Consider the following 13287-nt stretch of genomic DNA (forward strand, 5'->3'; position numbering starts at 1 on the left):
CTTTCCTGGGCTAGAGAACTCTTCACAAAAGAAGTTTGTGATAGTGCTGTTGCTGACAGGGAAAGAACTCTATAGGGCGCCGCCAGCACTCTGCCTACCTCTTACCACCAGATTACTGACTACCTTTGAGAAGACTTCTTATTCTCCCATTTCCAAGCTTTTCTTCATTAAAGCATATGGAATATCAAAAGCATTTGCACATGAAAACTCTTTCTTAGACAGCCCATTAAATGTTGGAGCCTTTATTTGATAATCCAACAGGCAAACTTATCCAAAATTAATCTAGTCTAATCTAGCAGTGCCTGTATAAGACCCAAAAACTCCCTCATAGAGAAAATACAAAAATAACTATTAGACAGAGTTGTTTTATCATTAAAAGAAAATCTTTAAGGCTCAAGAAAACCAAGAACTGAGGTTTTCACTACGTTATCTTTGGTTTCGTATCTACTCTTTTGGATTTTTCATTCTAGATAATTAGAAAATTATCTGCAATTGTCACAGAATTTTCAAACTTTGTTTTCTTCGAAGTTGACATTAAATTTTAGATAAATAATGCAGTGTTGATGCCACCTCTGTCTAATCAGTGGTTCATGGTGAAATCAATTAAACAGAAGATCTAGGTTCAACCTTCCTGAATGTATTTTAAATCCCAGCTTTGACAGGAATGGATTAAAAGCAAGGTACTTGATGACTAAGGGAATGGAGTAAGGCCTACTACTTCTCTTTAGAGATCTTTCGCATTAGATGGAAGCACTTAGCTATCATAATTAAGGAAGAGCAGGATGGCTGTCTTTGCTGGGCAGACATTCAGAGGATGCAAGTCAGATGTTTCTTCTTCCTCTAGTCAGTTTTTGCATGTTTAGCTTTTAAAGGAACAACCAAAATTATTATTTGAATAAGGAAGTCTCAGAAATATGTAATTAGCAAGCCTTTTTGAGTCCATAGAATTACTTCATTGCTTATTATGCCTCATGAGAAGTTGAAAAGTAATTCAGGACAAGACAAATATCTTGTCCTTGACAAAGATATCAGTATCTTTTAAGAAAAAATAAAATTGTGATAGAAATAACTGTCCCATCAACAACTCTCTTACTAAAGCAAAGAGACAGATTCTCAAATGAAATTAAGGGTATCCTGTTTGCAAGCTTTTGGAAGGTAAAGGCCACTAAATATAAAGAAAGACAGCTTCTAAAATTTCTAAAGGAGTTTTATACTTTGAAACTTCAAAGGCAGGCCCCAAGTCTCCAAGGATACTATATCTGCATACTATGAATAAGAGAGTAAAATATCAGTATAAACAACAGACTCTCCCCAAAGCAGGCTCAATTCTCCACAGTTAGTAACAGAATAAGTACTCTAAATGGCTGAACTACAACCTGAGAGAAGAGTCATGGACAAAGAAGAATGAAAGTGCATCTTCCAGCAGATATTTACATGGGTTCTAAATCTTCTAATTTTACCAGTGCTTCACAGTATTAAAAAACCTGACTTTACACTCAGAATAAATCAACGTTATCATTCATCCTTTATTCTTGGCTGTAAGCACAACATCTGTACAAAACTAACACTCAGGTTACTCTGGCAACAATAACAGTTCTTTAATACATATCCCTTAATACAATATGAAGTGTATACCTTTGTGGGGCTTTCAAAGGTGAGCCAAATTGCTTACAACATCTTAAATATGTATGCCACCAGCTTTGCAAATCATCTATAATAGGTGTCAACAAATACTCTGAATCTCATCCTCACCTGCTCTGCATCTTCCTCCTTCCATTTTACACACAGAAATGTGAAAGCCACTTGAGCACATAATTTTCTTCTCCAAAGTGAGGTATTTCCCACCAGTGAAGTAATGAATTTCTGAGCTGTTAAAGAACATTTTAAACAACCCCCAAAATGATACAGATACATTTAGAAGAAAGGCAATTTAAATATGAAGAAGCTGCATGGCAATAAATTATTAGGAGACTGACCTTTATAGCTTCCTGTGCTGAAATAACAGTCTGTTTTGCTTTCAGAAAGATGTGACACGAACTTTTCAATTAATTCTGCCAAAACTGCAAGAAGTAAAAACCCATTAAAAACAAACAAAATATAGAACTATGTCACCTAACTAAATGACAATATGTGGGAAAGTAAAGTTATTTAAATTCCTGCATATTTATTCATATTTTTATGGGGGAACAACTCAAAACATGCATTGCACTTTTACATTCCTAACACCATTCCTAACTCAAATTAAATTTTAATAGCTTTACTGAGAATATATTCAGTGTAAACAGAAAGAGAATCGCATATTATCTTCATATCCTCCAAGGATTACTTCAGAATTTGTTACAGGTTTCAATATGAAATGAAAATTAACTATAATTAAACTATAATATCTTACCACATTTGTCTGTGTATAGAGACAGGAAAGGAAAACAATAAAATGAACAAACCACAAAACAAACCAACCAACCAAATACCCCAAATAAATTCAATGACCCATGCAGAACAAAAAGCTGACACCATCCCAAAATTATGCTAACAAAAGCACATGAAGTGTAAGGGCGGTTTCCAACAAACCTCAATGTAATACTACCTGTGACATCACAAGATAAAAATTATTCACTTAAATTTACGCAATAGGAGTATTTAATTTTGGAAATTCTGTATTTAATGATGACCATAATGTCCTTCTTCAGTTCTTGCCATGGAACTTTGTGTCTGCAGACACTGCACAGTCAAGTCCGATGCTGACATTTGTTCACTATGGAGGCAATCTTATCTCCCACCTTGATAGGATGTTAGCCAGGAAGTTAGCAAGACCTCTCAGTGACAAATCATTATCCCAACTGTCCCTGATGCCTCAATTCCCGAAGTCTGAGGCTATGGCAACTGAGCACATGACACCATACAAGTTTAAACAAAGGTTACAAGGAAGCCTTCACACAAACTGCACAGAGGAGGCCTGCATAAGCCCTATAAGTAAGCCATATTAGGAATTTAAGATAGCAACAATGAACTTCTTTTATAAGTAAATGCTATCCTAAAACACCTGCTGTTGGCTCCATAAATAGGATATAAAGCATACAGATATGCATACTGGTACTTCTCACAAGAATGCAAAGCAAGGGAGTGTATTTAGAGAGTAACAACTGCTGCCACCTGTGGGATTTCCTGTTTAAAGACCATATTACCATTTCCCTAGCAGCACTTCCAGCTAATAGCAATGAAGCTTCAGCTCCTGTTCCCCTATTCTTGCACATAACTCCAGGCACCCACTGCCCAGGTGGGTTTTCTGCTTTTAAATTGAACAGTTCAAAAATCATAGAATGGCAGGGGTTGAAAGGGACCATAAGGAGCACCCAGTACCACCGGTACCAATACCACTACACTGTTTAAGCACATAGTGGTAGGAGCAGCTGCAGCAGCACAAGTGAGGCAGAGCAGCGACACATGCTAGAGGGGGCAACGGAGTAAGCTAGAAACCTCCTGAGTTAGCCATGATGACAGGAAAACTGACATAAGCAGTTAAAACAGTGCATGCTCTTTTGGGAATGAGGAGGAGGAGAAAGACAGAATTTCCACCCACACTCTGATTCTTGTTATGCCAGAAAAACAATGAAAAAAAAAGATATAATAAAGATAATTAATTCTTCTTCCAATTATTTTAAGCTAACATACTGACATTAAATCACAATCTTTTTTGTCTTGATTAATTGCCTAAAATATTTACAGAAATTACACTGAATGAGTCCCAAAAAAAGTTTTTAAAAGGCTGTGTTTTGGTAATGCTAAAAAAGTTTCACTACAACAGCTAAACATGAATTTACAGTTAGAGTTCCAACTGTAATGGTAACAAAATTAATTTTGCATTGCAAGGGACTACTAAATTAAAACTAAAAACCTACATGTGTAATTTATATTCTTATGCACTTTTACAGTGAAATGAAACTGCTAATTAAATATAACATAGCTACTTTTAATCATGGTTAATAAAACACATGGGACTAAAAAAAGCAATTTACTTTACAGAAGAGTAACTATTATTATTTTTTGAAGAATATACAAACTCACTAATCCTCACTAATATGCTTAGTGGAATTTGGCTCACAAACAATATAACAAATATTTGTGTAAAATGAGCAAATGTGTCTATTCCTACAACTGCAGACAGCAAAAAGCAGAAATTAGACTTTAAGTTTGTAACTAGCTATATATTTACTGTATGACTATTAGTACAGTGATTACTGAAATATGCCATACTATAATAATAAATGAGAACTATGTTAAGACTCAAATATCCCATAACTCAGAAAATTTAAGACCAAGTTGGCACACTGTACATTTCTTCTCTTTTTGTCATAAGGCAACCACATGCTTGACCTAGCAGGTGAATACTTCAATTCAGTGCTTGAGTGAATAGAAGTGAGAGTTCAATGGCTAAGCAATATTTTGAAACTCAAGCACTAAATTGATTTCAACCATTTGAAAGTATTTATCTAAGCGCCTATCAGGATCTTTGAAAATATTTTCATCAAATTTGAGAGACGAAGACACACAAGAACGTGTCTCAAAACACAAGTGGTTAATACTTAAATAAATGGTTTTCACAGGACACAGCCTTTTCCAAAGAAATGTCCATGTGAAATGACAAGTAGCTATTTGAATTTTCTTCTTTCAATACTACATCATTTAGCTGCCATTTGGACACTACTATAGACACTACTAGAGTGATTCTTCATTTAACTGGAAAACTAGACAAAAGACATTTAGGCAGGTTCATTGTACAGTACAGTCAGTATTGCTGTAAGAGTCAAAATTTTCAGGTAAAGTTTATGTGGCCTACCAATACAGTGAAAATGTTGATTTTCTTAAATTATGGTAGCTTGGCTGTGTTAGTATTGAAGTTTTTAAGAGTCTAGAAATAGTCTCATGGAAATTTAATTCTTACACACAAAATAAACAGAATTTTAATTTAGGTGTGCGTCATCATATACAAAATAAACAGATATTTCTTAAATTACTGCAGTATGCTTATAAAACACCTACTTTCCTCCAGGGTTTTCTTTTTCCTTGAAGAAGTAGCGTACAAAAGGAAGGTAACTGAAACAGCTTCAAAACTGCATAAGAACGCTGATTTAAAAAAATCATGTTGTTAAAACTGTTTTAATAGGTAACAACCACGAGCACTAACCTAATTCCTACTCTGAAAGTTTTAAGTTAAAAAGATGAAAAAGCAAAAAATATCAGACTTTTAAAAATCCTATAATATAACTACTGTTATTGGACCATGTTCTATGGTCCAGATGCTTCAGAGGAGTTTAAAAGAAAATACAAAGGATTTTTTTAACAGCAGTTCTGCTCTCAGGCACAAGGTGTGACTCTTGGGGATGGTCCTGTGCAGGGCCAGGTGTTGGACTCAATGATCCTTGACAGTCTCTTCCAACTCCGCTGAGTGGAAGGGATTCTGTGGTTTTGTGACTTCTGTTGGAGGCTAGAAATTCAAGAGTGAACATCTTGCACAGATTACTTTTTTGCAGGAGTAGTGTCAGAATTTTCAACTCCATCAACCATACTTCAGTTTAATAAGTATATGAAAAACAGAGTTAGCAATTCCATTACTGATGGCAAGAACAAGGAGGACTTTCAATTATTGTACATTAAAATGACAAATGAACAACCTACATTTTCTCTGAAAAGAAGAAAACAGGACAAAAATTCTGACAGTGCTTCCATTAGCGATGAACATTGCATATGTTATATCAATATAAAAGTATTTTCTTTATTAATGGAAAAAACAGCCCTTCAAACCAAACCAAATCTTCACACACCTGCACAGACATTCATGTGCACTCATGTGCCACTGCTTACAGTGGCTCCAAACTGATTGGGGGTCAGAAGAAAGAATTTGTGATCGGCAATTGTTTTTTCTGCATAACATAAAGACCCACCGTTTCACTCAACTTCTAACAAGCTTCCTTGGAAAATCAAGGACATAAAAATAAAAACGCAAACATCTAATTTGTATTATCCTAAAAACTTCTTTTGAAAATACAATATCAGCATTTCATTATCCTGAACTAAAACCACTACTACAGCATACAACAGTCATGGGTTCTTTATCCTATAGGGAAAGTCCTGCAGTTAGTTTCAACTTTTTGTTGCAATTGCTAAAGGCTGCAGCACACATACATCACAAACAATGACACTGCCTCAAAGGCTCACTGTATTTTTTGTCAACGTGTTTTGATAGAGCTATCTCAGATGATGCAGATAAAGGATTCCAGAACACTGTGTTTACTGTAGCCACTCTGCTTACATCAAACATTTCATTTATAAAAGCTGGAGAAAATCCCTATGTTTTACAGTAAGTTCTTACATGCAAGCTCAAGAGCTGCTGTATTTTCTTTTCTTGCTTGGTTGGTTTTTATTAAGAAAAAACAATTTAGAGGTAAATTAATAGGCCCTAAAGAATATTGGAGATCTAAATCCAGATCCTCAGGGAGATAGGTGATAGAAAATCTGAAAGACTCTATGGAGCAAGTAATTTTAGCCAAGTTTACTATCCCTGTCCATATCACATATGAATATAAAGCTTAGAAGAATAGGATTTGGGGACAGAGTATCTCATTATGAAGGGAAGAATGTTAGCATATAATTGATATAATCTCTGCAACACCCTTAATTTATTTTGCTTTGGGTTTAAATTCTCCTAAAAGGGGAGTGGAATAAGGATGCTGAATCTGCCCAGAAGTCAGATACTGATACAATGTTAACTGGGAACAGATGAAAAAAGAAGTTGCTGGAATGGAAAACAACATTCTGCCATATCTGAAGGACAAAAAGGAGGAGATAATTGAAAAAGACATGGCTAAAATAGTCAAGATGAGATTCTGGTTTAAAAGAAATAAAAAAACCAAAACTACAAGCCACCTCTCACTCATGTGAACTATTTGAACATGCACTATGCTAAGCCTAAATTCATACAGAGTACTGACTTTCTACACAAATCTAAGCTCTTGTTCAGAGGAGTTGATTTGCCTGCTTCTTTTTCTGCCAAAGCTTAGATGCAAATACACAGAAAGTTCTTTTCTAGATGTACTAAAGACACTTCAGGGAGGCCACAAATACTGTAATGAGTAGTCCAAAAGAAGCCAAGACATAACCTGGCCAAAGGTTATGGTTCTCTGGCTGATAAGTGACCCAAAGAAAACATGGAGCTATACACCCTAACACCCACAGATCTGTGGCACCTTTATGGAAGGAATGACTGGAAGAATGTCTTTGTCGTAGTTTCTTATTGACCAAGTTGATGGGAGAGTAATCAACATGGGAAGGGTGAATTAGAGATATTGATACTGTACAGTTTGCTCAAGAATTTTTTGATGGAGTTTGAGCAGGTTCTATAGATTCAGCATCTGGTAATCCTGACACCAGATCACAAAATATTTTTAACAAATCGATACACATTACTCCATACAGTCCTTGAGTCTAATGTTATCTTTGCTCATTATATTCTGGTTTAACTCCTGTTAATGTCAGTCCCCCTCAGAATGGGCCCAGTAAACAAAGCACAAGTGTACATCTTTGTTCTGTAAACCATGGAGATTGCTCCATCTGTAACTATAGAGAAAGTTTTGATTTCTGGGCATCTGGACTGAAGTCTCACACTCCTCTGAAACTTGGGAGAGCTTTGCATGCTGCAAAAGATACACAGCAGCACAACTGTCTCTTGTAAAGTGGATTCAGTGAACATGATGTTGTCTGAAACCACAGAGCTGCAGATATTTTGCTGCTTCGGAAATATCTCCAAGCAGATACAGAACATCTGAAGAGATTCGCAACAGCCAGTTGTATTAACTGCTTATCTAAATAACATAAAGGGAAACCTTGGGCACCTGTAAACAACAAGTTGGACTACATACTGACCATAATCAGAATTCCTATAGGAATAGAAGCCTGAAATTTCTGAGAACACTTCACTTCTTTATGGCTACACAAGCTTATATATCACAAGGGAATTATTATGTCTTACTTCTGATGATTTATGTCATATGGATGATCTGTGTTTTTGCTTTGGTTTTTTTAACTGAGCTATAGCAATGATCCTGCATGACCACACTGTTCATTAGAAATGCATATGAAAATTAAGAAAAACCTGAATGAACTAATTCTTTAATGTTTAGTATGGCTTAATTCTGATATTTTTTTACAGAAATTGCCCATTAATATAATTTCCCAACCCATGTTAACTCATTCACTAATCTCTGAGAAAAGTCTGTTTTCTTTCAGGCTTTCATTTTCATTTTCTCAGTATCTCAATAATGGTCCCTTTAGAGATTTGGAACAAAGACTTGCATTTGAGCCCTCTTTTTCTTTCAAATTTCACTGACAACATAGAGGGATAACAGTCATAAAATGAAAAATAAGACATAAAATGCATAAACCTTGCTTTCTTGGGAAAATACCATTGAAATAGTTTTCACAATCAACACAAAATTAGGGACTATTTGTATAGATAATGTACTCCTCAATGAAAATAATAAGAAGAGTTGCTTATTAGTGGTCTTTTGTCTGCTTTCTTTGTTAAACTTCCTAAGTCATACTCACTTGGTCCACTGATGCTATCTGGTCTGGTTTTCATGACTTTGCAGAACTGTTTTCTACAAACTTCTGCCCACCCGGTTGGCTTGTCTGGACTTCTTAAGAGTTTTAAGAGCTTGTCAAGATCTTTATCTAGAAGAAATGAAAAATTAGTGTTATTCTATAATGATCATACACTGACAGAATAGTTTGAGTTGAAAGGGACCTCAAAGATCATGTAGCCCCAACTCCATTGCCACATGTATTTCTGGCAGACCTCATAAGAAAAGACTACATAAATATGTCTTTTCCTAAGACAATTAAACTGGAGAAGCAGTCCTAAAGCTGATGACATTCTGCTTTATACAAAACATTCTATTTACTGATGGAATTTTGTGCTTATTTTGGCTGGGGTAGAATTAATTTTCTTCACATGGCTGGTATGGGGCTATGCTTTGGATTTGTGCTGCTCAGAGAGCTAAAACCTAAAATCTGGCCTTTTCTGCTTTCCTACTGCTATCCTGGCAAGGAAGCAGGGAGTGCATGGGAAATTGGGAGGAGACACAGCTGGAACTGGTGACCCAAACTGACCAAAGGGATATTTTACACCATATGACATGCTCAGTATATAAAGTGGGGGGAAGAAAAAGGAAGGGGAGGAACATTCTTAGTGATGTTGACATGATGACATTTAACATGGTGGTGTTCACTCAAAGGCTGCACTCAATGATATCTGAGGTCTTTTCAAACCTAATTATTTCTGTGATTGCATTTGTCTCCCTAAGTAACCATTACAGGTGATGGGGTCCTGCTTTCCTGCAGATGGCTGAACACCTGCCTGCCACCTGGATGCAGTGAATTAACTTTGCTTTGTCTGTGTGCATGGCTTTTGCTCTTCTATTATACAATCACAGAATAAGCCAAGTTGGAAGGCACCCATCAGGATCATCCTTGTTCAGAGGAGTTGATTTGCCTGCTTCTTTTTCTGCCAAAGCTTAGATGCAAATACACAGAAAGTTCTTTTCTAGATGTACTAAAGACACTTCAGGGAGGCCACAAATACTGTAATGAGTAGTCCAAAAGAAGCCAAGACATAACCTGGCCAAAGGTTATGGTTCTCTGGCTGATAAGTGACCCAAAGAAAACATGGAGCTATACACCCTAACACCCACAGATCTGTGGCACCTTTATGGAAGGAATGACTGGAAGAATGTCTTTGTCGTAGTTTCTTATTGACCAAGTTGATGGGAGAGTAATCAACATGGGAAGGGTGAATTAGAGATATTGATACTGTACAGTTTGCTCAAGAATTTTTTGATGGAGTTTGAGCAGGTTCTATAGATTCAGCATCTGGTAATCCTGACACCAGATCACAAAATATTTTTAACAAATCGATACACATTACTCCATACAGTCCTTGAGTCTAATGTTATCTTTGCTCATTATATTCTGGTTTAACTCCTGTTAATGTCAGTCCCCCTCAGAATGGGCCCAGTAAACAAAGCACAAGTGTACATCTTTGTTCTGTAAACCATGGAGATTGCTCCATCTGTAACTATAGAGAAAGTTTTGATTTCTGGGCATCTGGACTGAAGTCTCACACTCCTCTGAAACTTGGGAGAGCTTTGCATGCTGCAAAAGATACACAGCAGCACAACTGTCTCTTGTAAAGTGGATTCAGTGAACATGATGTTGTCTGAAACCACAGAGCTGCAGATATTTTGCTGCTTCGGAAATATCTCCAAGCAGATACAGAACATCTGAAGAGATTCGCAACAGCCAGTTGTATTAACTGCTTATCTAAATAACATAAAGGGAAACCTTGGGCACCTGTAAACAACAAGTTGGACTACATACTGACCATAATCAGAATTCCTATAGGAATAGAAGCCTGAAATTTCTGAGAACACTTCACTTCTTTATGGCTACACAAGCTTATATATCACAAGGGAATTATTATGTCTTACTTCTGATGATTTATGTCATATGGATGATCTGTGTTTTTGCTTTGGTTTTTTTAACTGAGCTATAGCAATGATCCTGCATGACCACACTGTTCATTAGAAATGCATATGAAAATTAAGAAAAACCTGAATGAACTAATTCTTTAATGTTTAGTATGGCTTAATTCTGATATTTTTTTACAGAAATTGCCCATTAATATAATTTCCCAACCCATGTTAACTCATTCACTAATCTCTGAGAAAAGTCTGTTTTCTTTCAGGCTTTCATTTTCATTTTCTCAGTATCTCAATAATGGTCCCTTTAGAGATTTGGAACAAAGACTTGCATTTGAGCCCTCTTTTTCTTTCAAATTTCACTGACAACATAGAGGGATAACAGTCATAAAATGAAAAATAAGACATAAAATGCATAAACCTTGCTTTCTTGGGAAAATACCATTGAAATAGTTTTCACAATCAACACAAAATTAGGGACTATTTGTATAGATAATGTACTCCTCAATGAAAATAATAAGAAGAGTTGCTTATTAGTGGTCTTTTGTCTGCTTTCTTTGTTAAACTTCCTAAGTCATACTCACTTGGTCCACTGATGCTATCTGGTCTGGTTTTCATGACTTTGCAGAACTGTTTTCTACAAACTTCTGCCCACCCGGTTGGCTTGTCTGGACTTCTTAAGAGTTTTAAGAGCTTGTCAAGATCTTTATCTAGAAGAAATGAAAAATTAGTGTTATTCTATAATGATCATACACTGACAGAATAGTTTGAGTTGAAAGGGACCTCAAAGATCATGTAGCCCCAACTCCATTGCCACATGTATTTCTGGCAGACCTCATAAGAAAAGACTACATAAATATGTCTTTTCCTAAGACAATTAAACTGGAGAAGCAGTCCTAAAGCTGATGACATTCTGCTTTATACAAAACATTCCTATTTACTGTGGAATTTTGTGCTTATTTTGGCTGGGGTAGAATTAATTTTCTTCACATGGCTGGTATGGGGCTATGCTTTGGATTTGTGCTGCTCAGAGAGCTAAAACCTAAAATCTGGCCTTTTCTGCTTTCCTACTGCTATCCTGGCAAGGAAGCAGGGAGTGCATGGGAAATTGGGAGGAGACACAGCTGGAACTGGTGACCCAAACTGACCAAAGGGATATTTTACACCATATGACATGCTCAGTATATAAAGTGGGGGGAAGAAAAAGGAAGGGGAGGAACATTCTTAGTGATGTTGACATGATGACATTTAACATGGTGGTGTTCACTCAAAGGCTGCACTCAATGATATCTGAGGTCTTTTCAAACCTAATTATTTCTGTGATTGCATTTGTCTCCCTAAGTAACCATTACAGGTGATGGGGTCCTGCTTTCCTGCAGATGGCTGAACACCTGCCTGCCACCTGGATGCAGTGAATTAACTTTGCTTTGTCTGTGTGCATGGCTTTTGCTCTTCTATTATACAATCACAGAATAAGCCAAGTTGGAAGGCACCCATCAGGATCATCGAGTTCAACTCCTGGCCCTATTCAGGGCACCCCAGAAGTCACACCATGTGCCTGAAAATCTTGTCCAAACACTTCTTGAACTCATAAAGGCTTGTTGCTGTGACCATTCCCTCGAGAAGCCTGTACCAGTACCCAACCACTCTCTGGATGAATAGCATTTTCCTGATGTCTAATCTAAACCTCCCCTGACTCAGCATCATACCATTTCCTCAAATCCTGTCATTGATCACAAGCATGAAAAGATCAATGCCTGCACCTCCACTTCCACTTGTAAGGATTTTGAAGACCACAGTGAGGTCTCCTCCAGGCTGAACAGACCAAGTGACCTCAACCACGCTGCTAAAGGCTCCCCCTTCAGACATTCACCATCCTTGCTGCCCTCTTCTGGACACTCTCTTATGGCTTAATCTCTTTTCTATGTTGTGGCGCCCAAAACTGCCCCCAGGACGGGACAATCCCCTCCTTGCCCAGCTGACAATGCTGTGCCTGATGCCCCCCAGGACACAGTTCGCTCTCTTGGCTGCCAGGGCACTTGGCAACTACCAGATAACTTGGCTCCCAGAGTCCTTGATGCTGCTATGAAATACTTTCTGGCCATCTGAAGGAGAAAAGTAAAGATGGTACCTGACACAAAGCAAATGCATATGCATTCACTCCAGCTGTGTACAATTCCTCTGCTGTTGGACCATTAATAGTATTCACTTTTCATGTTTGCGAGTACTTTGCTTGTTAAATAAAGTTTTTTCCATTTTTCTTGAAGGAAATTTTTTCTCCCAAACTGGTGAGAGGAGGAGCTGCTTGAATCTGCTTTCTAGAGGAACCTCTCTGGAGATTTCCTCCCTAAATTTGCCCTAAACCAGGACAAGTGTCAATTGTTTGAGCCAGTCTATGGATATGAAGAATGTTTGCTGGTACTTTTACTTCTTTATACCATTTCTATTTCAAAACATTCTTTTCAAAGGATCTTATTCTTTTTAGATTATTAGAATATTTTCAACAGAATTATGATTTTGCATGTAATTTATTTTAAACTCATCTAAAGACCTTAATGATTTCTAATTAGTAGATTGTATCCCTGTCGCTGGAATTTATTATACAATACATAACATTTCAAAACAATCTTATTATAATAACTTATTATCATTAATAATGCCTCCAAATTAATTAACCTGAAATTTCTTTGTTATCCTCAAATAAATAAGTCCTCAGTATCTTCCCAAATAACATGCAGTGATGCTTAGAACAGCT

The 13287-nt window shown here is 36.8% G+C and overlaps 1 protein-coding gene across 1 annotated transcript in view; it reads right to left on the minus strand.

Moving 5' to 3' along the window:
* TBC1D32 (TBC1 domain family member 32) overlaps positions 1-13287 on the minus strand; it is a 74442-nt gene that overhangs the window by 15045 nt on the left and 46110 nt on the right. Inside the window, exons 26-27 of the mRNA XM_031066698.1 lie at positions 11117-11242; positions 1977-2060 (exon numbers count right to left, since the gene is read on the minus strand). Coding sequence (XP_030922558.1) covers positions 1977-2060; positions 11117-11242 — 210 coding nt within the window. The remainder of the gene's footprint in view (positions 1-1976; positions 2061-11116; positions 11243-13287) is intronic.

Source organism: Geospiza fortis, unplaced genomic scaffold, assembly GCF_000277835.1.
Source record: "Geospiza fortis unplaced genomic scaffold, GeoFor_1.0 scaffold98, whole genome shotgun sequence".
Lineage (NCBI taxonomy): Eukaryota > Metazoa > Chordata > Aves > Passeriformes > Thraupidae > Geospiza > Geospiza fortis.